At 38.4% G+C, this 25572-nt stretch overlaps 1 protein-coding gene across 4 annotated transcripts in view; it reads right to left on the minus strand.

The window, feature by feature from the left end:
- The window catches only part of NAV3 (neuron navigator 3), a 364503-nt gene that overhangs the window by 157114 nt on the left and 181817 nt on the right, over positions 1-25572 (minus strand). For all 4 annotated transcript variants that reach the window (XM_060164531.1, XM_060164532.1, XM_060164530.1 and 1 more), the window contains exon 9: positions 12411-12526. In XM_060164531.1, the coding sequence (XP_060020514.1) occupies positions 12411-12526 (116 nt within the window). The remainder of the gene's footprint in view (positions 1-12410; positions 12527-25572) is intronic.

A 25572-nucleotide genomic window follows, 5' to 3' on the forward strand; every position in this document is an offset into this window, starting at 1 on the left:
TTATAATCTCAAAGCCAGCTATTATTCCTGGAAGAAGCCTCCTGTCAGACAAAATAGTAAGGGCTTACACACATTTTCCAGAACGGCATATTCTGCAATTTGCTTTGAGTTTTTCACATTAGTGCAAACTACTTTCTCCTTGCTTGTAACATCTCTTCTATTAGGACAGAGTAACAGGCTCAGTTTGGTGCTTTTGCGTTTTTACTTAATGGCAGACAGACCATTTAATCTGTGCAGTCCTGCCCTTACTTTTCAAGCTTTAATTACACACACTGTAATTAATAACACTGCCAGCCTTTGTCATCTTTTAGGAGGAAATCAAATTACATATGAATGAACCTGATTCACAGAGAATTATGTCCTCTACACCAGCTATATTACAAATGTTATTTTTTAGAGTACAGCTGCCTGATTTATTTGGAGAAATCACCCTAGTTTTGTGGATGACCCCAAAGGTGAGTTGGATAGAAAATTTTTCAACCCATCAGGTTAAACCAGACACTTTGGGGGAAAAATAGCAAAATATGGCTAACAGCTTTACCACTACCTTTTAAATATTCTCCTATATAGTTATAGCACAGACCCTACTCTGTCTGATTTATTAGGATATCCAAGAATAAAGAGTTGAACTCAGGGAACTCTGCCTAAAAACTAACTTGGAAGAAGCCATTTTGAGTCAGAAGCAGAACCTAGTCAAGCACGTAGCAGAAATCCTGCAATTCTTGTGTGCTGTGGGCTTGGATATATTTACCAACTTAACATGCATCATTATTTAGGGAATTGCATTGCAATGCTTCATTATCCTGATATGATTATTCATATCAGAGCTATTTGAATAAACTCTTCCTCTTACTTTCTCATTTGCATCTTTGAATACTGGCATATGCTGGGGGAGAAAAAAGCCTTAAGGAGAATAATCCCATAAATAAATTAGCAGATGCTCAGTTTAAAAACCATGGAATACACAGACACCTATTGAGAGATGACCCTCTGACAGTAATGCTCCAAGTTATTTATGTACAAACAGGCGTATGTCATATACACACCCAGCCACAGCATGCTATAATTTAACAGAACAACCAACACATGCTTTCAGGGGACTTTACTCTGGTCATATCTTTGAAAATACTTACATAAGAGGTACTTAGAACAAGATAAATGCTACCATTTTCAAGGCAAAGGACAAATATTATTTGATTCTACCGTTTCAGAGGATCAAGAAACGAAAAAAGATTCTTAAGGATTAAGACTCCCCCTCTTGCCTTTGTACTGCATGCAGAGTTTTTTTGTTTTTTTGTTTTTTTTTTTTATGAGAAGCAGTTCATCACGGAAAGCACACAATGGTGAAGAAGTAAATCTTCAGTGTCTGAGCACCTGGTGTATTCAGATTCAGAAATCACTATTCCCGCAACTGTGGAAACATTACTCTTTTAAAGCTAAACTAACAAGAAAAATTGAGCGATATTCACCTCTGCTGTCTCTCTAAGCTTTCTTCTTCTAAAGCTGGTTCACTAAGATTCCAGAAAATCTCATAAAACCTCTTGTAACAGGAGGGTCTACATAGAGAATAAAAACAAACCTATATTTGGCTTCAGTTGTATGAATCAGAAACAAAGGGATCACTGGTCTGGTTTAATTCTTTCGAATTTAAAGAGTCCTATATGAAGTCCTTTGTGGAAATACACACTGACATAAAAGAGGATGTGGTCAATGGTTTAATGCTTATGACTTTTTGAAGAAGGCACCGTATGATATAAATATGCTACAGTAGAGCGCTGAACTTAGATATAACAATTAAAACGTATACAGTTTAGCTATTCAGGCAGGTGGCAAGACTGAAGAATTACTTCAGACATTGTCACATCTAATTAATTAAAGATTATTATCAGAAGTTACTCCTAAGAATCATGTCATCAAAACAGGCCTACTTTGTAAAGTATCAGAACAGTTCACATGCATCTACATAGTAATTTAAATAGTTACAATGTACACACTCCGAAGTATTTTTTGCCCAACACTTCAAAAAAAAGTAAGTGAGTAAAGCTGTCAGAAGAGGCCTCTGCATTTCAAGTATAACTAGAATGTATGGTACTTGTCACCGAGGTACAAACAAGGCCATCTATTCAGACACCACTGAGGCAGCAGAAGAAACCTGACCATACAAAAAATTTACCCACAAGGTCCTTCATTCTTCATTCCAAATCTGTGGTGAGGTCGCCTTGAGGGAAGTTGAATAAATAGGCCCCGTTAATGACTAAGTAAAAAACAAATTTGGAGTTTTAAAATGTTAACACTTATTTATGGATGTCTAGAGTGTACTAGACTCTAGGCCAATAATGCCCAGGGCAGGTGGTTGCTATTTACTTTCTCCATATACACTTTACAACTAGTTCTCACAGTTCAGTTTTCTGAAGACAATCATTTCAAGAAACAAGGAATTTAAAACTGTTTTGAGTAACTACGGTTTCGAAAACATCAGTCAGAAGAACAGAAGCTATTTGGCTTACGCAAAGAGGCAGCTTCTGAAAATTTCATCCTCCTTTTAGGAGCAGACCCAACTTACCTAACAAGTCAGTGTAAAGGGCCTGTTCCAGGTCGCCCAGCATTGTTAGGATCACATCCTCGTCCAGATGAGCTGTGCCTTCCCGCAGGCAGCTTTCGCCCTCCTCCTCGGCCCAGCTCCTGCCGATGCTGCCAGGCCTGGAGGACACATTTTCATCTTCGGACCGGCTGTCTTCATCACTCTCACCTTCCAAGCCTTTTCCGGAAGACCACTCTTCTAAGCTCTCACTGCCTGCATGGCTGGTGGGCAGCAGGTTCCAGGCCCCTGGGCCTCTGCTGTGGTACAGGGACTGCATGGACCTTGACAAGAATCTGGACAGAGAGCGCCTCTCTGCATAGCTGGATTCTCTCTGGCTGGCCTTGGCGGCATTTCCAAACCAGTTGGAAATGCGCACAGTGGGTCGCCTCTCCCCCTCACTGGTGAGGGACAGATTGGTCAGAGACTTTTGCTTCTGAAGGCAAGCTCCCTTTGGCCTTACTTTGCTCTGAAACACAGAGAGTTCAGCTGGCCGCTGCATGGCTCTCCTTACTGGCTTCTTCTTTTTCAATTGGACTTCATATTGTCTTTCTGCACTGAGATGCCAACTGGCCCTTTTGGTTTTAATTAACACTTGCACTTCAATAAAAGCTCAGGCAAGGCTCAAACATTCACGTTAGATTCTAGAGCTATAGTACAATCAATGAGTTGCCCACAATTCAGCTTGCCATGTCATGCCCCTCATCAGCAGTACTTACAAACGTTTTGCTTGTATATATCAGAAGCAGAAAAGAGTTCATCAAAGACACTGCTCCAGCTGAAAAGTAGCACAGGAAGCCAACTACGTTTTCCAGTCTTTATCCAATCACATGTCTCAGCAGGGCGATGGGTCCACATTTCCCTCTATCGCTTCTGTATTCCCAAACGCGAGGTAGTGAAGCACCAGCGATGTCTCTGGCTTTGCTTTTTTTCCCTGCCTCTCACCAGCCCTTCACTGATCTATCTGGGTCTGCAGCCCTTTACTCTAGAGGAGCTGACAAGGTGCAGCATGTAGAGCCTCCACATCAGAGCCCCGTAAGAGCAGATCAAGCACTGAAGCCAGCCCTGCACGCGCCTCTCATGCTTTAGTATTCCACCTGCATTCTCAGATCTGTGGCTCTTCCTTGCTGCAGTGGATGCTGCTGGCTGCCATGGCAGCAAACATCCTGCTAAATTAAAACAGAGGCACAGAAGAGGCTGTCCAGCCTAGCATGCCACAGGTTTCAAAGCCAAGCCTGAATGAGATGCTACACGATTAACCCCATGCATGTTTAAATCACTCTCGGCTACCCCGCCTCAGATACGGAGAGAAACACACACACACTACATACACACTCACTCACATACATAACACACACTCCACGACAGAGAACGACAAACTAATTCTCTATAGCTGCAGGCAGCTGAAGCAGGCAGATCTGTCTTCTGAATGTTGGGATTTGTGCTGTAAAAGCACAAATCAAATTCGAGAGTGTAAAGGACCTAAAAAACGGAGCGTGACACTCTCCGCCGGCAGACAGATAATGCTTTAAAGGGAAAGACTTCACCTCCTCTTTTAAAGAACAAATCCAAGGGCTTTTTATTCTGAAGATATTTAGTACAATCCTAATCTGACAATAAAAATCAAGATTTATTCCTATATAAAAATAGCGCAAAAAAAACCTCAAACGGTTTTTTTTTTCTTTTTGAGAATGAATATTTTCACTCAAAGCGTATAATTGAAAGTTGATGGCCAAGTACATTGAAGATAATGATGTGACAAAACCCATAAAACGTATATTATGTTTTCTGACATAGAGCATTTTTCTTAGTCTATTCCATAAACCTATTACTGTACAATCAGCTCTTTAATATTTTGATAAAAAGCAGAAAACCTAAAGGGTAAATTTCTTATATTTATCTTGTACTGGTTATAATTACCATCCTGAAATTCTGATTTTAGGAAAACTTTTAAAACACTTATCAGGTATAGTAGAGACCATGTACCACTGAGAGCTAATGAGAAGAGCATCAAGGAAAAGCTTTTCAGATTTTTCTGCCCATAAACATTCCTCACTAAAAGGGGGCAGCAAGGAGAAATAGATTAAAATATTCGTGTCATTCAAATTGATATAATTCCGTAGCATTTTCTGAGCTAATATCATCAAATTAATTCTGATTTTTAACCTCCTGTTGCTAACTTCAGCTAGGGGGAATGCTCAGCCTTTTAACTATGTAAATTAGCATTATAATGTACACTGCCTATACCTTTACATATGATAACAACTTACTTTGCAAAGTTAATTATTCCTTATGCTCAAGCTCAAGGGTATATGTAAAAGGGTATTAGATGGAAGGAAGGGCAATCATTCATGATAAAAATTTTTGCAATTAAACAAACCTGTGAATTATGAATACTGATTCTCAATTCTTCATTCTTCAAAAATAATCTATGTTTATACAAAATGTGCTTAAATAAAATGAGGGTACAAAGGCTGAATCATAGAAACTGACAATTATCCTTCTAAAAACATCATTTTATAAAGTGTTTTTCAAAAGATCAAGATGCTGCCTCACTTTGGATTTTTTATTCATTTGGAGTTATTGTGATCCAGTAAATCAGCAGATTATAAGACTAGAGTAAATTTGTTAAGGTTATGAAACTTTAATGTGTTTGATATGTATTACACTAAAGGACACATGCAGCATCCTCTAAAGTCTTACAGATTCACAAAAAATGGAATTCTTACGCTTTAGGCATCAAAAGTTAAACTTGAGCATTATAAGTGAAAGCAATAAAGATGCCCTCTCCTTATACAAGGATACTTGTGTACCAGTTCAGCTTAGACCAGTGGTTCTCAAACTTGAATGTTCAGAACCTCTCTGAGGGTTTAATACAACGTAGCCTGCTGGGCCCCAGCCCCATCTCTACTCATTCAGTTAGTCTGAAAGGGGCTTGAGACGCTGCATCTCTAACACATTCCCAGGTGATATAGATACTGCTAGCTCTCGAACGAACCCCACTCTGAGAACTTCTAGAGTGAGACTAGAGACTAGTGGTTTTCAACTGGGTCCTCCCGAGGGGACATTCAGCAGTATCAGAAGATAGTTTTGATTGTCACAAAGGTGGGTGTGGTGCTTCTGACATCTGAGTGGTAGAAGCCAATGATACTGCTATACACCCTATAATGACAGGAACCCCACTCCCCAAACAAAGAATTATGCAGACTACATGTTGACAGTTCCAAGGTTGAGAAATTCTGGCTTGGACTACACTATATTGTATTTACAAATGATTTAGAAATTTCAGCAGCTTACAGAAACAAAGATGCACTTGGCTCACATTAATGTCCACTCTATGTTGGCTGTGGCTCTGATCCAGGTACCCTTTATACAAAGACCCATATTGAAAGAGCAACTTCAGTCTAGGATAGGTTGATATCATGACAGAGGGAAAAAGAGATAAGAAACCTAAGCTTCTGCTCATGGCCCATGTCATTTTTCCACTCACATGTCATTGGTCAAATGAAATCACATGGTCCATTCTGATTCATTGGGTAAAAAGTATAACACAGCTGTAGGGGTGAATTTAGGAAGGGACTAAGTCCAGTGGAGACAGCAGCGAGAGGCTGGCTATTTTGAAGATATAACCCGAACAGAGAAAAGCACCAAAAGGGCATTTTTGCTTGTTTCTTTGTTTAGAGGTATTGTCAACTTGTAGTTATAGTAGCTTTTCCCCTGGGAACAACTACATGGGTCCTTAAGTTTACCTTGAACAACAGCAGGGAACCCAGTTATTGCTTCTCTAGAGGCAGTTATCTCTGCTTGCTTTGGGTGTACAGTCATACATGGGTGTATTTATACTTACTTGTATTCAATCATTTATTTATTTATTTATTTTTAATAGATTTATTTATTTATTTATTTATTCTTGGCCGTGTGGGGTCTTTGTTGCTGCGCACATGCTTTATCTAGTTGCGGCGAACGGGGGCTACTCTTCATTGCGGTGCGCGGGCTTCTCATTGCAGTGGCTTCTCTTGCTACGGAGCACAAGCTCTAGGCGCGCAGGCTTCAGCAGTTGTGGCTCGCGGGCTCCAGAGAGCATGCTCAGAAATGTATGTTACACAAGGTGGAGGAGGAAGCCTCGGTGTATGAGACAAATACGCCCAATCAACACTGAAAATGTGAATCGCTCTAATTTAGCCAAGACCTCACATAAAGTAGAGCTACTATAATGTTCTGAAAAGGAATGCTTTTGAGCTCTTTAGTAAACATAATTACAAAGTAGCTATTTAAGTAAAAGATCTAAACAGATTTAAAATGACCTGAGCTTGATCATCTTAATCTTTATAAACACCCAAGATAAAGGCAAAATAAGTGATCATTTACACAGGTCTTAAATACCAAATACTTCCCATTATTCAATACAAAGTCTGGGAAGTCAGAAAAAAACACATGTAACCATTAGTTTATCTCTCTGTTCAATTTAAATTCTTACTTCTAAAATGATTTCCTGAATTCATCCAATTATTTAATTACTTTTTTACAAATGACATATTGGCTTCACTGATTCTGATTCAGTCTCGCATCTATCACCATTTTTCAGTGGAATATAAATTCTAGATAAAGGTTAAAAAGTGGATTAAATAAATGTTACACATGTTGGTAGACGGTCTTATGCAAAACAAGGGGCATGTGTGAACCTATGTATTAAAAAAAATCTAAAAACTTTCTGAATGATTCCAGTGGAATGAAAAACAAAGCTCACTTTGCATTTGGCAGGATCTCTTGGCACTTGATGAAAGGGATGGTTTCTGAAGCCAGATTCTTTTTGTCAATGAATGAGAGAATAAAACCCAAGCCAAAGCAGTAAAATCTAAACCATCAGTTCAGCTGGACTTGTAATATTGAGGTCATGGCATGAATCTTAAGGATAAGCTGGAAGCAAGAAGCTCACTTGGTCTTTGTCACAAATTATATAATGCATATCACCTGACTGTAATAATTAATAGACCCACCATCATCAGATTGGGTAAATATCACAGTTTCCTCCCTAAGAACATGACAAATAATGGGAAACTTGAGAGAGATACATAAAGACTTTGGAGGGATAAAAGGTCTCCAAATTGTAAAAGTCTTGAGTTTTCTCCAGCATATGCCATTTTATTGTGTAACTCATTTCTGATACTTATCTTCACACCACAATTTAACTACGTTTTTAACTTCTGCTACCATTTAATCGTGAAGACACTGTTCTTATAAATTCAAATGAGTTACTGCATAGAGGAAATGTAAAGAGCTAAGCCTCCTAACAAATCTGCTTCTCAATGTGAACTATTCAAGCTTTCTCCTTAACAGTATCATAGATCCTTACATGTCATGCATCTCACAGGTCATGCAATAGGGATGCTTTTCACATTTGTTTAAGTACAAAAAGGGATTTCCCTGGGTAACACAACAGAAAAGTGCAGGGAAGGAGGGAGGCAGAGTCTCTGACGTGGCTTGTTCAGGGGCTCAGACATTTTCTACAAAGACCTTGAGCTAATATTCTTCTGCTTTAGGTTCTGTTTTCTCTACGTTTGTTTCACTCGAGGGTGAAGGTAACTGCCAGCAGCTCCAAGCTTTCTTCTGATTAGCTTCAGGTCTAGTGGAAAAACGGAGTGTCTCTTTCCTAACAGCCAGGAAAAGTTCTGAGACTGACTCTCATTGGTTCTGATTGAACTGAATTGGGTCAGTTGTCCACTCCTGAAAGAGTCACTGTGGTCAACGGGATGGGTTGTTCTGATTGGATCTGCTTGGGTCAATTTCATTTGAACTACGTGAACAGAGATTGATGGGGCTATGGTTCCCCAAAAGAAAATCAAGGGGCTGTTATGAGCAGACGCAGCAATGGATGCTGGTCAGGCAAAACGATACCAGGACATCAAGGTACGTCTACTGTGAAGCCAGTGGTGTTTAATATACAGAGCTTCTAACTTAGTTGAGCCAATGTAACTTTGTATTTTTTAAATTATTTCCAGGCTCCTCCAAATTGTATAGGCTTCAAAAATTCACAAAACCTGGATCTTATCCAGCCAAGACTAACTCCATCAGAGTTCTCTATTATTTAGGCTACTTCACTTGGGGAACAGGACAGATTTACTCCCCACTGAGGTCCCCACAGCAACCTTTAGCAATAAGGCTTCAACAGTAGCACTGGCATTGAAACTGGCATTGAAAATCACTGAGCTACCAAAATCCCAAAAGTACCCATTTTTATAATAAGAAACAGACAAAAATAACAAGTAAAACTTTTTTTCAAATTACTTCCATTGAAGTTGTTTCTTCCTGAAATATTATTTCCTGATTTCTTTACCCATTAGAATTCTACTATACACACGTGTGATCTTCTTTTAGGCCCTGTATAAATCTTTACAGTTAAGTTAGTTGTTCCCATAAATCTAGTAATTCAATTATTTGTGGTGTTAAAGTTTATTTGTCTCTTATTCCTCCATAGGAGAACTCATGTCTTAGTCATGTTTGTTTTCCCAATCCTTGGCATGCTTGACATTTATAACGTACCTGGCAATGATTACTCAAAAGATGGATGGAAGAACAAAACCGTATCTCACAATAATCCTGAGTTTATTAAGCATCACTACAGTCACCTCACAAAAAAGGGAACTAAGGGACAATGCAAACAACAAAATAATGGCAGTGCAGAGGCCAGGATTAATTTTTTCTACTTCCTAGAACACTTACCTGCTCATATCTCATGCTTTCTTTGAAGAAATATTCTAAGGGCTAGTCTAAGACGTGGCATTAAATTCAAGTGTGCATGTGGTTTGTGGTTTCCCTAGCAGCCAGAATATAGTAGCAACAAGAGAAATTAGATAGAGAAAGAAAGCTGTGGAACAGGTCAAGGAAAGTTGTTTTGTTTTATTTTAAATTAAGATTGCAGAGATGGCAGCATCCTGTGGGGCTAAAGAGAGTGGTTTGGTATAGAGGGAGATAAGGTAGAAAAGAAAGTAATCCAAGGAAAAGTGAAGTAAATAGGTATAAAATGCCGTACATGGGTAGATATGGTGGCAGGGGGTTGTGAAATTCTTTTCTCTCTGCTTAAATTTTTTTTAGTGACATCAAGGTCATCAGTTAAGAGAAAGGATGGGAGAAGTGGCACTGTAGCTTTGTAAAGAAGAGATAAGGTATAAAATTGTCATCTAAGAACAATCTCAAGTTCTTAGATGACAAAAAAATGAGTAAATGCGCCAGAGAAATACAGAATGATTGCCGGGCAGCATTAACTACTCACTTGAAGTTGGTGGCCATGAATGTAAAGCGAATCACATCAACACGTGATGTGTTTTTCTCCAGGTTCATTCATTGCTGGTACGGACTAGGTGGAGACCTGAATGTTACTAGGTCTGTGGTTTCATCCAATGAGAACAATGAAGTGAAAGAGGTGTAAGGGAGTAAAGGGTATATGTAAAAGTAAAATCACATTCAGTCACTATAGGAATCATCTGATTAAGGAAGGAAGAAAGGATATGTAGAGTTTGGTGAGGGTAAGTAATGGTGGTGGGATCAATAAATTGCAAATCTTAGTAGGACCAGTGTCAGAGTCAGAGAATGAAAGGAAGGGCATTGAAAGGATAGGAGGATGTCATCAGCAAGAGTGGGATGCATGGAAGTGAGATTATAGAGAAGCTGCAGATTCCGACGGTGCCCAGATGTAGGGTATGAACAGGAGAATAAGTAGCTCAAGGAGGGATTAGAAGGCAAGATCATTAGAAGAAAGGCCAGGGTATGCCAGCTCTGCTCTTGTCACTGGCCTACTTCCCTATGACTGTCATCCTCTCATCACTCGTCCACCAGTATACTCTCATCTACATTTCTCCAATTATGGTACTCAATTTATAGCTTTCTAATCATAAATATCTTTCTTTCATGAAATCTCAAGTTTGCATTGAGAGAAATTTTTGGTACTCCACTATAGACTCATTTTAAACAAATGATCGTAGGAATGACATAATCAGATAAGCCTCATTTCAGCACTTATATGCTGTTTTCTTTCTTTTATTTCTATCTAAATCATAGATTCAAATCTATGATTCTATATCAATACTTATTGACATAAATTAATATTATACCTTCTAATAAATCCATCAGACTATTGTATTATGTTAAAGTCTAGTTTATTTTTCACTTTCAAATATTCTATTAAAAATCAGAACATTAAATGGAAATTAAGAATGTTTTTTCCAGTTTTACTGAGATATAATTGGCATGTAGCAGTGTATTAGTTTAAGGTGTATAACATAATGATGTGATTTACATAAATGGAAATATTAATTGGATGTATAAAAAATGATTAAATGGTCAAAAGAATAAGAAACTGGAGGAAAAAAGATCAAACATGGGTTACTGATTCAATCAGAGATACTAAGCGATAAACTAATTTCAGAAAAACAAGGTTTCTTTGTGAAAATCACATAATTAGAATTCAAAGTGTACTTAAATGCATTTTCTCCTACAGATTTGAGCTCTAGTATTTTGTAGGCATATTGATACTAATTGAAGACATGCATGAGTAAAGAAACGTGTGAAACGTTCCACACTGTGTTTAAATAATATCCAGTCACAATACAGATACATATCATCACTCACCAAGGGGCTATCAGGGGCTAGGGAAAACCAACACTTTCTCCAAGTGCTTGAAAAATCTACAAGTATCCCTATAGCTATGCCTTGCATTACCATTTCTGCCCTTACCCTGAACTGGCCCACTGTCATCTCCACATGAAAACTCTGAAGCCTATGATACCACCGATGTTAATTCCGAAAGGAACCCTTGGGATGTGGCGCTGTCACTGTTGTCAATATCCATCGATGGATACTGCAGTAACTGCTAATGCTCGCCAAAGTGTTTCAAGTCTGCTTAAGTGAGGAAGTTTCTTAACCTCCAAATTTGTGATATGGCTACGCTCATGAGCTTCAGAGCAATACTTTGAGTTCTAGGAGTACTATAGTAATTTTTAAAATTTAAATAGTTCTTTTAGTCTTTTCCTTAGGAATATACAAGGGCTGAGTCAGAGACTTATTGGACCAAAAGACATACCTCTACTGCCATGCATTCTTATACTTGGAAACACATAAAATGTTCTTAAACTGTCTTTCCCCTTGGAAGCAGTATATCACGTTAAGAGCCTACTTAGTTCCTATATTATACATTATATAGGTCCATATGGACCTATATATAATAAAATTATACCAGAGGGCTTCCATATGTGCCTAGGCCTATCCGGATCCTAGGAAAAATAGTGGACTAAAGCTGAGAATCTGACAAATTGGGTCTGGAGTATGTACATGTCATTTTTCTTACATTATTTATATATAATGAAATATTTCCATAATTAGATTTTTCCCAGAACACACATTTGGAGCCACTATGTAGAAATGTTCAAAATAACACAGAATTGTAGACAGAGCAGGGTTGGAGGCCTTGGAAATTTTACATTGCCATCTGATCATTAATATTTTTTTAAATCTCTAGATATATTCAAGAACTGCCTTATTAACAATAGAAGATTCTCCAGGTCTTCTCTGATAGTATTCAACTAGACTGAGGGCAACCATGACTTAAAATCTCAGCCTCTGAGAGCACTACCATTCTTTACAGAATTCATTACAGAGCAACAAAGAGACCATTCTAAGCAGAACAGTCAAATACCTAAGCATCTCTGAAGCATGAAATGTACACAGTCCATTTATGCCTAAGGGAAAACAGTATAGCATAAATATGATTTAATAAAAAGACTTATGGAGAGATCATAAAAATTCTGAGTTTGACCTACCCACCAATCAGGTCACTTACCGGATATCTCCTCTAGGCACTGCTTAGCTGTCTTACTGTATGATAAATCCATCTTAGTAGGACTGGTACAGGAATCGGCAGATGGTAAAGAGGTACCTTCATTTTCTGAATGTGCTCTGAAATTAACCAAGAAGACAGAAATACCAATTGCTGTCACCAGCGACTCATCAAAGTTCTCTAGTACAAGAAGAAATCAATGTATTGAAAGTTTTCTATGAAGGTAAGTGAGCATTTCTTTATGTCTGGGACATTCCAAAGCTGTCTATCTACAGGAGAATTTCCTTACTTTTCATATACAACCCAAGTTGTAGTGAGGTATTAAATCAGATTTCTTAGACTTTTCTAAGTTTGAAAGCTTGTAATTACCAATAATTGACTGCACTTTTTCTGGGCAAAAGACTAGAAAAGATTCCTTTTTTTTTGCTGTCTTAGAGGAAGTCTGGCTAAACTGTGCCCTTCTGAGAATGATAAAAGCACCGAAAACACCCCTAAAATTATTTTTTCCATGCATATTCTATAAAATATATCCTAAAATACAAAGTATAAGTAAAATAAATATTGACTTTGCTATGGGCTATAAATGTCACTATGATGTCTTGATTTCAGAAAAATTAAAGTCAATCAAAAACAAATTCTCATTCTGACAACCCTCTTTTATAATACGTTTTATAGTTGTGTATATATGTTCATGGGTATATATTTGTGTGTGTGATTAACATGTAAAGAGTAGGTCTAATCAAATAAAAAGCACTCCACAGAGGGACTGCATACGTTTTGATATTCCAATCTTCATGCATTGCTTCTTCCTTTTATGCACAGGCAAACGTTTTAAGAGGCACTATCTTTCCTTATGCAGCTTCAAAATCTACATATATTTGGTCAAAAACACCACATCTTTAGAAAGTCCACAGCGTGAACTATAAGAGAAAGAAGGAGACAAGACAGTACAGCATTGTACACTGGACTTTGTTCTTTATAGTTATCTCATTTGCTTGGAGTCCCATTCCTAGTACTGAGTTTAGACCATGGCAAGTGATCACTAAGTATTTCTTACTTTAAAAAAATCTAAAGAGAATATTTATACGTGAAAGAAAAATTCAGTTAATCTTTAAATCAATTTTCGCTTACTATGTTACTTTTATTCTAAATCCTGGTTTTGTTTGAGAGAAAATAAAGTGTAATCATTGATGCCAGAAATATTTTCTATTTATCTGATGGATCTAAAAACTCTGAAACGCTCATTAGGATTTTAATAAATCATGGAAAACTATATGCTGTATGTATGTATGTATGTATATAGGAATTGACATATTAAAAGAAAGATAGAGCCATGCAAGAATTCATACAAAGCTGTGCCTTGACCTCCAGTGGTTTCTGGCAGACATTCCTAGCTTATTGTAACTTAAAACTAAATATAAGGAGCATAGCAAAATTCAGAAGAGGACATGCTGTTCGAATGACAGGATATACCATTAAGGCCAGTAAAAATTTCAATGTTGTGAACATCAACAGACGTTTTTAGTCTTCACCTTCCTTGATATCTTGGTAGCATTTAGAATAGCAGACCATTCCTCCCTTCACGAAACTCTCCTTCCTTGGCTTCTACAATAAAAATTTTCCAGTTTGTTCCCCATTCTCTCTGGATGCTACTTTTTTTCTCTTTGTTCTCTTTTACCCAATCATTAAATGTCATGGTTGTCGGTAGTAAAAAAGAAGGGCAAAAGTTGGGGGTTCCTCAAAGCAATATCCTAGGCTTCTTCCAGTTTGCCTTGTACAGTCTCTCCAGATGATCTCAAACATACCCACTGTATTAGTGATTGCCTATCCACACATGAAGTCCAAATTCAAACTCTAACCCAGAATTTTTCTCTGAATTCCAGATGTGAATCATAACTGTCTAATAGACATTACCTCTTGATTATCACAGAGATAACTCAAACCCATCTTGTACAGAACTGAACTTGTGATATTTTCTCAACAAACCTGGTCCTTGTTCATAGTGCCCCTGGGTGAAACCTTTAGAGAGCCTAAGAGGCTTTGCATGGTCTGATCTCTGTCTGCCTCTCCAGTGTCATCTTGCACTGGACTCCCCTTATCTCTCTCCCTTGTGGTCACAAGAATCTTCTACCCACATCCTATAGCTCCTGGCCTCAACAGGTCCTTTCTACTTGAATATTTTCCTTCCCACGACATCCAATTAAATTTCTCCCTTCAAGTCTCAGCTCAAGTGACTCTTTCTTAAAGAACAATTCCAAATTTTCAGGTGAAGTCCCAAGTTACAAATACTTATTTCTCCCTGTACCTATCTTGAGCACTTCATACTCTCGTAACATGACATTTGTGTAATTATTTGATAAATGTTCATCTTCCAAACTAGAGTCCATTCTCGATGTTTAAGCTCATCATTGCACCCCAATGCCTAGCCACATGTCTAGCAGATATGCTGCACTCTTCAAATATATGATCATAAAACAGTGTCATTGTTGGGTAAAACATACAGAAGGAAGCACGGTATAATGGTACATGCTCTGCATTTGGTTGTAAAACTTAGCTCTCTCGCTAAACAGTTGTTAACTCATGTGACCTTGCTAAGTGACTTAGCCTCTCTGAACCTCAATTTGCTTATGTGTAAAAGGCAAAGAAAAATATGCTCCTCACAAAATAATTGTGAGCTCAAGTGTTATTATTACCAAAGGCCTGGAAAGGCATTCTCCTGAGGCATGTGGGATTCTGGTCAACGTTATAATGTGGGGAATATATCCGGCTCTCTGGGCTGTTTCTTTTCTTCTCTGGCCCCCAGGGTCTCCTATGTCCCCTGTCTATTGCCCCTCCCCACTCACTTCTAAAGTTCATTATCATCTATTCTTCCACTTGGGCTCTTTTCTTGTGAGCCACTGCACCTCCCTGGCTTATTCCTTAGCCTAATGTCCATGAACGAGGGGAAAAAATTCCTCTGAAGATTTCTAAGGATTGTTACTTGCTGAAGCCATTTAAATGGAGAGTATGTAGTAAGATAGGACACCCCAGGGAAAGCTTACTGGCTGCTTGCCAAGAAGCCTCAGAGAGGCATGGTGCCTGGGTGAACTGGCTGGGAGCCAGGGTTGGCCTACAGTCATACAGGCTCAGAATTCACAGACTGGTTTCTCAGATGCTGAGTCACATAAAGTAGTTCACTGGGATGGCTGTCTAAAGCCCAATGCCAACTGATTTTTACTAGAACAAGACCAGAGCAATTACAGGAACCAGAATACTTGTAGCTATGTTAGTTATAAAGATGCAGAGCATCTCCCTCTAGGAAAATCTCTATGGAGCAAAAGAATATTCAGAATGTGTTTTGGGAGTAGACTTTTTTCTTTGCTGCAAATATACAGATCTTAAAAAATATTTCTCAGTGTGCGGCTATCTTTCTCAGTGTATGAAACCTAGTACTCAATTCCATTGTCTAAGTCCCCACCCTCTGATAAAAAAGTATTCAAACTTTGGTCTTGGAAACCTTTGTTTTACTTTGTTTTTTAATGTGGCAGTGAACATTTCTGGCTGATTTGTTCTTTAACTTCTTTTTTTAGTTTAGGTCACAAGAGAAAATCTTATTTATACCGTATTTTCAAGTTCTTTGGTATATGTTTCACAGTGTTCCCTATCTGAGTTACCTACATTAGAAATGATAGGGCAACAGATTGATCAAGGGAAGGAATATGGTGAAGTTAAACAAATAATTATAAAAAGATCTCAGAAATTATCTTTGGATTGTATTCACATGTAAATGGGTCCAGATCCCCTGCTCTATATATGTTACAAGACATCGATTTCCCCAGGATTTCTACCTCATTATTTTTTAAAGTGGAATAAGAGTTTAACTCCAGTCTCTAGAGGGACAATCAAAGGTAACTGGTAAAGATTTAACTTTTATATAAATGATCAAAGAAGTTCAGTTTAATCTCTGAAGGCTCTAAGCATGTCCTCTACTTTTGTGCATGCTTCATTCCAGTAAAATAACAGGTTTTGGGGTTGATTCATAAAACAATTTACGAAGACTTCAGAATCAATAGTGTTTTCTAACCAAAAGGTAGATATTGCAGTGGCATCATTCACTGTTCCCATGTAAACCAATACTGCATTCCTCTCATATTGACTGGGAAAAGGAAAAAATGATTCAAAATATTTAGAAGACATCATCCTGTGCAGATTATCTTACTGTGCATTTACAACATGGTCAACATGTTATAAGCACTTACTGAAACTGTAAGATAGGGCATTGCAAAAACACCATTTAATTTATTTAGAGTTCTAATAAGCTAGTGCTAGTGTCTGTTACTAAGAGTCCTAGTAGCTAAAGGTCTAGGTTTCACCAATAATTAACATAAAAGCTAGTTCCTGTTTATGTGCACTTACTATATGCCAAGTACTATGCCTAGTGTTTTATCTAGGGCATATCACTCAAACTTCACAACAATTGTGTTGCTATGGACTGAATATCTGTTTCCTCCCAAAATTCATGTGTTGAAACCTAACCCCCAATGTGATGATGCTAGGAGGTGGCGCCTTTGGGAGGTGATTAGGTCATGAGGATAGAGCCCTCATGCATGGGATTAGTGCCATTACAAAACAGACCCTGGAGAGCTCCCTTGCCCCTCCTGCCATGTGAGGGCACAGTGAAAAGATGGTCATCTATGAACCGGGAAGCAGGAGCTCACCAGATACCAAATCTACTGGCACTTCGATCTTAGACTTTCCAGCCTCCAGGATTATGAGAAATAAATGTTTGTTGCGTCAGCCACCTAGTCTATGGTATTCCTGTTAGAGCAGCTGGAACAGACTAAGACACCTGTAATTTAGGTGCTGTGGATTAACTGAGGCTTCTAGAGATGTAATAATTTGCCCTGTGTAACAAGCTGGGAGATACTTAACCTGTACTTAAATCTGGAAGCTTCTAAATATTGTTTTATTAACCACTACCCTACAATTTAATTCCATTTAATTCCAAATGTCTCTGGACACTGAGCATGTTAATGTATGTGATGTCTCCTTAGCTGACAGATAGCTTAGTCACTAAGTTATTAACAGACAGTATTTGAATGTGACAATACCCAATGGCCTAACCTTAATTTTACTACCTTAAATTTTTACTCCTAAGAAAAGGAAGCTATTATACATGCCATTTAAAGGAATTCAGCAATACACCTAGATACTAGCAATCTTCAGATTTCCAATTTCATAAATAGGGGTGTTGCATATTGGTTTATATTAAAAATATAGCCATGTGAATTGATCTTGATATGGCTATACTAGTCACAAATGTGGACACAAACAAAACTGGTTTGAGTCAGCAACAATAACTAATGGTCTTATAGTTCCTGCTTTATAAACCCAACCTAAAAGAAAGACAAACAAGTATCTTTCCCAAACCAGCTCTCTCTTTCTTGGTGGGAAGGAAGACAGGTGACAGCCAGGGCCAAGGCCAGGAATCTGTCAGAGTGAAGAGTAGCCCAGTGTGGATGAGAGATTTGTTAGATTTGTATGCTGGGGGTTGGGGGGCTGAGCAAATAAGAAAACATATTGAGTATAATGGGAGCCAGGTTTCTCAGTTGACAAAGGAAGGTGCAAGTATGGAAAGGAGAAAGCAAGAATAAACTCTGTGTGTTGATTTGGAATTGGAGGCACTGTGAATTTACGGTTATATACCCATCTCTCTCTCTCTCATAGATAGCTCGTTGATATTGAGATAAATATGTGTGTAGGGACTTCCCTGGTGGCGCAGTGGTTAAGAATCCGCCTGCCAATGCAGGCTAGATGGGATCAAGCCCTGATCCGGGAAGATCCCACATGCCACAGAGCAACTAAGCCCGTGCGCCACAACTACTGAGCCTGCGCTCTAGAGTCCGCGAGCCACAGCTACTGAGCCCGCGTGCTGCAACTACTGAAGCCCGTGTGCCTACAGCCCGTGCTCCACAACAAGAGAAGCCACCGCAATGAGAAGCCCGCGCACTGCAATGAAGAGTAGTCCCCACTCTACGCAACTAGAGAAGCCCGCGCGCAGCAATGATGACCCAACGCAGCCAAAAATAAATTAATTTTTAAAAAAGGAAATAGGTTTGCAAAAATATGTGTGTGTCTGTATGAGTGTGTGTGTGTGTGTGTGTGTGTGTGTGTGTGTGTGTACCTACATATATTTTACTATTTAGGAAAGCTAGGAGCAGTGAGATCTGGTTCCTAAATATTACTCTTCACAAAAGAAATCAGGGCACCTTAGATAAAAGCTGAAGCCAAGGCAGTGAGAGAACAAGGTGAGCCTAGATTACCTTGAGCCAAAAAGAAACAAAGTTCTCAAAGAATAATGGGGCAGAAGCCAGCTTGAAGGGCATCCCAGCAACCAAATCTGGGAAATTCTAAACATCAAAATAAATAGTCATATTGATGGATTATAATCCACTGAAGACAGTAGGAATCCATTAGTCCACAAAATTCAAAGAGGGGGAGAGGGAAAGAGCACAGGAGAAGGAAAAGGAGGAGGGGGGAGGGGGAAGGAGAAGGAGGGAGGGGGGAGGAGGAGAAAAATAAGAAAGGGACATCATTTTCTTAAAGTTGAATGGCAAGGCATAAATGCAGAAGGAATAATGGAATTAGAAATCACATGACATCCATTGGAGTAAACTATTAATTTAGGCAAGAAACATCAATGGATGCTAAAACCTATGGGTGAAAGCAGACCCACTGTGGCAAACATCATCCCAATCAAGCAATCAAATTCAACACCACCAGAAAGGGGAATATCAATAATGTTGATACCTGGTAGAAAGGCAATGGAAAAGCACAGTATCATTTCTGTGACATTATATATATATAAATATATATACACTTATATACATATATCTGCAATCACGAGAAAATATCAGACAAACCCACATTAAGAAACAGTCTATAAAATGCTTGCCTTCAACGTATCAATGTCACGGAAGTCAAGGAAAGATTAAAGCACTGTTCCAGATCGAGGGATGTTAGGAAGACATGACGACTGGGTACAACGTTCATCCTGAATCGCTAAAAGTGCTATCTCTGGGACAATTTGTGAAACTTGAAAAAGGTCTCTGGGTGCTCTGAGTTAAATGTATATGGGAGTTCTTTGTACGATTCTTGCAAATTTTCTGTAACGTTAACAGCTTTTCCAAGAGAAGATAAAATACAGAAAAAAGAAACAGCTGTGGTTTGGTTGGGCAATCTGGCGCTGAACCTCGTAAGCTAAATACAGAAAGGGCAGTTTATCAAGCTTCTCTGTGGGGAGAATGCCAACTCATAGCAGTCTTCTACACAACAGACCCTCTTCCAGCATTGGCTCTGCATTCCAGCTTAAAAATACTGCTGTGTGAGGGAGCTTAAACTGCTACCCAATGCACAGATATACAATGCACAGCAAAAGACAAGTTTGCAAGACAAGCATTCAGTAAGCTTTAGTTTGTGCTGATAACCAATTATGCCCAGTTCACATAAAACCACAATTGCAGTATAATCTGTAATAATAGCTGCAGGGCTTACAAAAGCTTTATCTGCAAGACGGTTCTATGCTCCACGTTTCAAAATTCATAGACTCACAGATCCGCCTACTGAATCTACTGGTTCAACAAATAAGCCAAACTTAAAACCATGTGAGTAAGCATTTTCAAAACTAATGTTTTGTATTCTTTGCCTTTCAGAATATAATATATTCAAGGGCCAATTTTCCATGTCACTTTCTAGGTAAATCTGAAATCTCACAAAAACTGTTACAACAATCTTTCCTGAGAACCCTTGATGCTGTTATATAAGACACATCATATTATACCAATTATATATATACATATACATATGAGTAACAAAAGGAAACCTCTAAATTCAGACTTTCTTGACCTAATTTTACAAATCAAGTGTGTACAGAGGGTTTCTGCTTATATTTAATTAATGGGTTTAAGAAGCACAATGATTTTCTTCTCTGTTTAACAATGTTTTGCCTTATCTAAAGGTTGGGTTCCTTTTTTTTCTTCTGTGAACTGTCCTCACCCTGATTCTCTCCCTTTGCCTTTAGATGTTTGCGTTATGTCCAATGCACTGATTTCTTGACATTTACTACAAATGGTCAGAAAATAACAAAGAGCATGTAGACCTCAAACTAGCAAGTTATGAATCTGGTTAGTAGCTATTTTGAAATTTATTGGGGGCTGTTAAAAATACTGAGGTTTAGAGAAAATGTGCACGTCTTTCTTTCCTCCGTGACTAAGGAATCACTTCATAACTTTACTTCACATATCTCTGAAGCACAAGAAGCCACTTTCTCTGATTCCAACAACTAGCGGTCATTTTCCATGTTTTGAAGTCTCAGTATACCAAATCTGGTTCACTGCTTGGGGGGTTTACACTTCCTGCTTCATTCTGTAGTCATGTTTCAGTCAGTCTCTTGCCTACTACATTGTGGACCATGGAAGGGAAATAACATATGGGATGTGTGATGTTTCACTCTAACCCTGATGCCTTACACGGTAAATGTATTTAGTAGGTAGTCGAAAGAGGAAAAGAATAAGTGAATGAAGGTCCCGAAGAGAAGATATGGTTTCATTCTATAAACATTTTAAAGCCGTTTATATTTCAACTAAACCCTACCATTTATAGGAATAAAAGACTTCTGAATTTTTCTTATTCCACTGTACATTTTTGGTAGTGTTTCTATTCTTCTATAGCAGATGAGTCTAACCCATGATGATGGTGTTTCATTCAACAATTTTTAGTTGGTTCCTATTGTAGGTAGGCTCTGTCCTGGGCAATTACGCTACCAAATAAAAAAAGACAAGATGCTTATTTTTCAATGAGCTTATGTTATAGTCGGAGGTGGCTGAAATCACACTTGTTAATAAGTAAACAAAAACCCAGTGGATGGTGATAACCTCTATGAATAAAATACAAGGGGACAATGGCATATAATTCTGGCAAAAGGCATTGTGAGTGTTCCTTCAGACTAGATGGTTGGAAACGGCTTGTGTGAAGAAGTAGCATGTAAGCAGAGTTCTGATGAGAAGAAGGAGGCTGCTTTTTTTTTTTTTTTTTGCGGTACGCGGGCCTCTCACTGTTGTGGCCTCTCCTGCTGCGGAGCACAGGCTCCGGACGCGCAGGCTCAGCGGCCATGGCTCACGGGCCCAGCCGCTCTGCGGCATGTGGGATCTTCCCGGACCGGGGCACGAACCCGTGTCCCCTGCATCGGCAGGCGGACTCTCAACCACTGCGCCACCTGGGAAGTCCCAGGAGGCTGCTTTGATCCAGAAGAGAGTCCTTATACGCAGAGAGAATATCTATGACAAAGTCCCCAAAGCAGGACAGGTTAGTTTGTTAAGAAACAGAATGAAGGCAGGGAGGCAGTGAGCGTAGTTTAAGGGCTAGAGAGAGGGCCGGATTATGTAGGAACTTGTAGGGCTTGGTAAGATGCTTAGGTTTTACTTTTCAAGTGTAATGTAAAGCCAGTAGATGGTCTCATGAATTTAAATGACATACAATTTATACTTTTAAAAGATTAGAGCCCCTGCTGTGTGAAGGATGCGACCGGAAAGGACCACAAGTGAATGCTGGAAGACTCGTTGGAAACTAGGTGAAAATTGGTGGTGCCCTGATCACGGGAAGGCAGGGTGGAAATGGAAAGAAATGCCCAACTGAGGGTATGTTTTGCAGCAAGAGCCAACAGGACTAGCTGAAAATAAGATGTGTTGGGAGGGAGTGAGCGAAGAGAAGAACAAAGTATGGATTCATTCCAAATTTTCTTCCTAGTCTCCCATTCAAGTAATCATGAGTTCTAACCTCTAGTCTTTAGCAGTTTTAGTTACTAGCATTTTACATAGCACTTCGTAATTTGCCTGTTAGTTTTTCCAACATGCTTGGATTGTAAAATTGTAGAATGTCAAATTTGGATGATGCCATAACATTCCTCCTTCCACCTGACAAATTCTAACTCATCCTTTAAGTCTCATCTCTTCTCTTACCTCTTCTGTAATGCATACACTGACTCCACCCTCATGTAAGATTCAGGAAAACTCTTCTACCTTATTTGTTGCATACACTTCCATGACAACAGTGATGTTTTAAGTTCTTGATTAAATTCTTTTCATTATCACCAATAAAACTGAGTTCCCAGAGAGCAGATAATTTTTTTTTTACTCTTTGTAATTCTTATTACATAGTATTTGCAGAATGAGTGATGAGTACATAAAAGAAAAAAGATATTTGGTGAATTCCCTTAACTTAAACTATGGCAACTGGTCACTGTATCGCTTCTTAACAATCTCCGGCAGCCACCTGCAGCACTTAAAAAAGGCAGGCTAATCCATTCACACGTCTACTTATTGGGAACTTCTTATAGCGAGTTAAACTTTTCTTAAAGTTTTCACCTTTGATTTTAGTTATATCCACTCATTAAATGGATAAAGATATGCCCAATTCAAAACTACTTTTATCACATAGTAGTGATAAATGAGTTATAAAAACTTAATATAGAATATCCTTGCACTGTGCAGGAAGTAGGACTAAAATGAAATTCATTAACTTCCAGAACTCAACATTACATTTATAGGACTTTGAACATTCAATTTGCACGAAGGAGTATTACGAAGCATATAATAAGGTCCCAGAAGGAATAATTAATAACCAGCATGACCTAGAAGTGGGCTGAGAACCGGGGAAAAATATCACCATCACCCATGGATCTTCCCATTATATAGAGGTTATTTAATTTTCTTTAAATATCAAACGTATGTATGTTTATACATATACATACATATATATGTATTTTAAAGTTATTCTACTTAAAAGCAATTATTTCCCAATATAAATGATATCTGCAAATCTGCTATTGATATTTTCCCAGCCAGAATTTTCCTAGTAACAATACCTCTTATTTCTACACATACAGCAAGAACTGCTAAGCAAAGGAGGGCACACTACAGACTCAGGCATATACGGATTCAAAGGCAAACTCCTGCCAGGCCTGTGACTGTAAAAGATTATCATGATCCTGCCTTGAAATCGCTGCTTCTTCATCTCTGTAAAATGGGGTAACATTCCCTTGCCATGGGTTGATGACACAGTTTAAATGAAAAAATTAACGTAAATTTTGTAATACAGACTTGTACTAAGTAAGCACTCAACAAAAACCATTATAAAATAGTAAATTATTACTATTATTGTATCAAATGATTAGCACCTCCAGAAAAGTCTGCCAGGGATTTTGCAAGAGAAATTCTTAAATGGTGTTGGAGTAGTCAGAGTGGAAAGGACATCAGGGGTCACATAAGCCAAATGACATGACTCTACGATACCTCTTTCACTGACAGTTAAGAAACTTGAATATTGACTACTCAACCTTAAGAGCATTTATATTATCATTTATAAAATTATTCTGAATTTATAAAAGACTCCAAGCAGCCTTTTCCTCATATGTAGACTATGATGTGACATTTCTTATTAGATGGTTTTATTTATTTTCAACTACTTTATATTATTGATAATAAAACAAATAATTACTGACATTTATAAGCAATTTATTCTGAATCTGGCTCTGTGCTAAAGACTTTACAATCTTGATTGCCTTATTTAATCTTTAAAACAACCAAATTAGGTAGATATTCTTCTACCACACTTTACAGAATTAGAAACTGAAGTCTGGGGAAGGTCATTTACTGTGTGGCAGGTACTGTTCTGAACCCTGTATAAATATCAACTCATTTAATCTTCAAAACAGCCTTATGAGGAAGCTTCTATTATTATCATCTCCATTTTACAGATTATAAAAATTGAGTCTCAAGTCTTTAAATGCCTTACACAAAGTCACATGACTAATAAATGGTGTCATCATGATTCCAACCCAGGCAACCTGGCTCTTGGGGCCATTGTCTCAATAATACAAGGTGCAGTTTCGGAACCATGGTAGAGCAAACGGACTCTACAGCCTGTAGTCCTAGCTACTCGGCTATATTACCTCACTTTTATAATCTCCGTTTTAAACAGGGCAAAAAGAAACTCAAAGAGGCTGGAGAATTTGGCAGTCGCATGGTTGATTCACACTTTAACCTCTAAACTGTGCTGCCTCCTCTTTCAGATAGCAAAGGTTACACTGCCAAATGAAAATCACTAAATCTGTACCCACTGGATATGTTATTGCAAACAACCAAAGAAGTCTGCTGCTACTTATAGAAAGAAGCTTGCTAAACTGGTGGATATATTCTTTTTGCTTAGATTTATACTTTCCTGTGAAATTCATCCATGGTGATTTGAAATGACAGATGTTCTTACAGAATACATTTGAGAGTGACAAGTGTGCTGAGTATGACATATTTTAAAGTTTATAATTTTTTCTTATATTTTTGAAACGTGGATTATGATTTTGACATGTGAAATTCTCCTTTGTCAGATAGGGTCTCTGGAGCTAGAAGGATCTGCAGACTCCCATTGTAATACAGGTGGGACAGGCACGACCTAGAGCAGTCTCCCTCAGCCACTGGTCGGCCTCGCACTGGGCCCCTCCCCCAAGCGAGCGACCGTTAGTGAGCAACTGTCAGTGAGCAACTGACTGTTAGTGGTCACACTCAGCCATTGGCTGGCACTGCAGTGGGCCCCTCCCCCTCCCCCTTCTCTGTAGAAAAAGAGCCCAGAGAATGCGGACTGAGGGAAAATGTTTTTTTGCGACTAGGGTGCCACCTTCTCGGTCTGCTGGCTTTCTGATTAAAGTCGTTATTCCTTGCCCCAACAACTCATCTCCCGATTTATTGGCCTGCCATGTGGCAAGCAGAGCAAGCTTGGGCTCGGTAACACCATGTGATGCAGATACAAAGGTTTTAAATGAATTTTTGCTATTAAAGTCAGAATAGCAGCCTTAAATGAGGTAGCTATTTGAGGTAGACCTGAAATTCAATAATTATACATTTGTGTGGATGAGTATATAAAGCCCCAGAAAAAAATCACTTAAAGCACTTAGGTTTTTCACTGAGGGAAAACAAATCATTATAATTATTTTCTTTACTTAAAAACTCACATATTTAATAAATTTAATAAAATTTGAAACTATATAATCTTGACCTTTTCCTATTTGCAGCAGATCCTACATCCTGTTTTTCCTGTTGATGAACTGTACACCTGCCAAAGTCGCAGGCATTATTCC

This window comes from Lagenorhynchus albirostris, chromosome 11, assembly GCF_949774975.1.
Source record: "Lagenorhynchus albirostris chromosome 11, mLagAlb1.1, whole genome shotgun sequence".
Taxonomy (NCBI): domain Eukaryota; kingdom Metazoa; phylum Chordata; class Mammalia; order Artiodactyla; family Delphinidae; genus Lagenorhynchus; species Lagenorhynchus albirostris.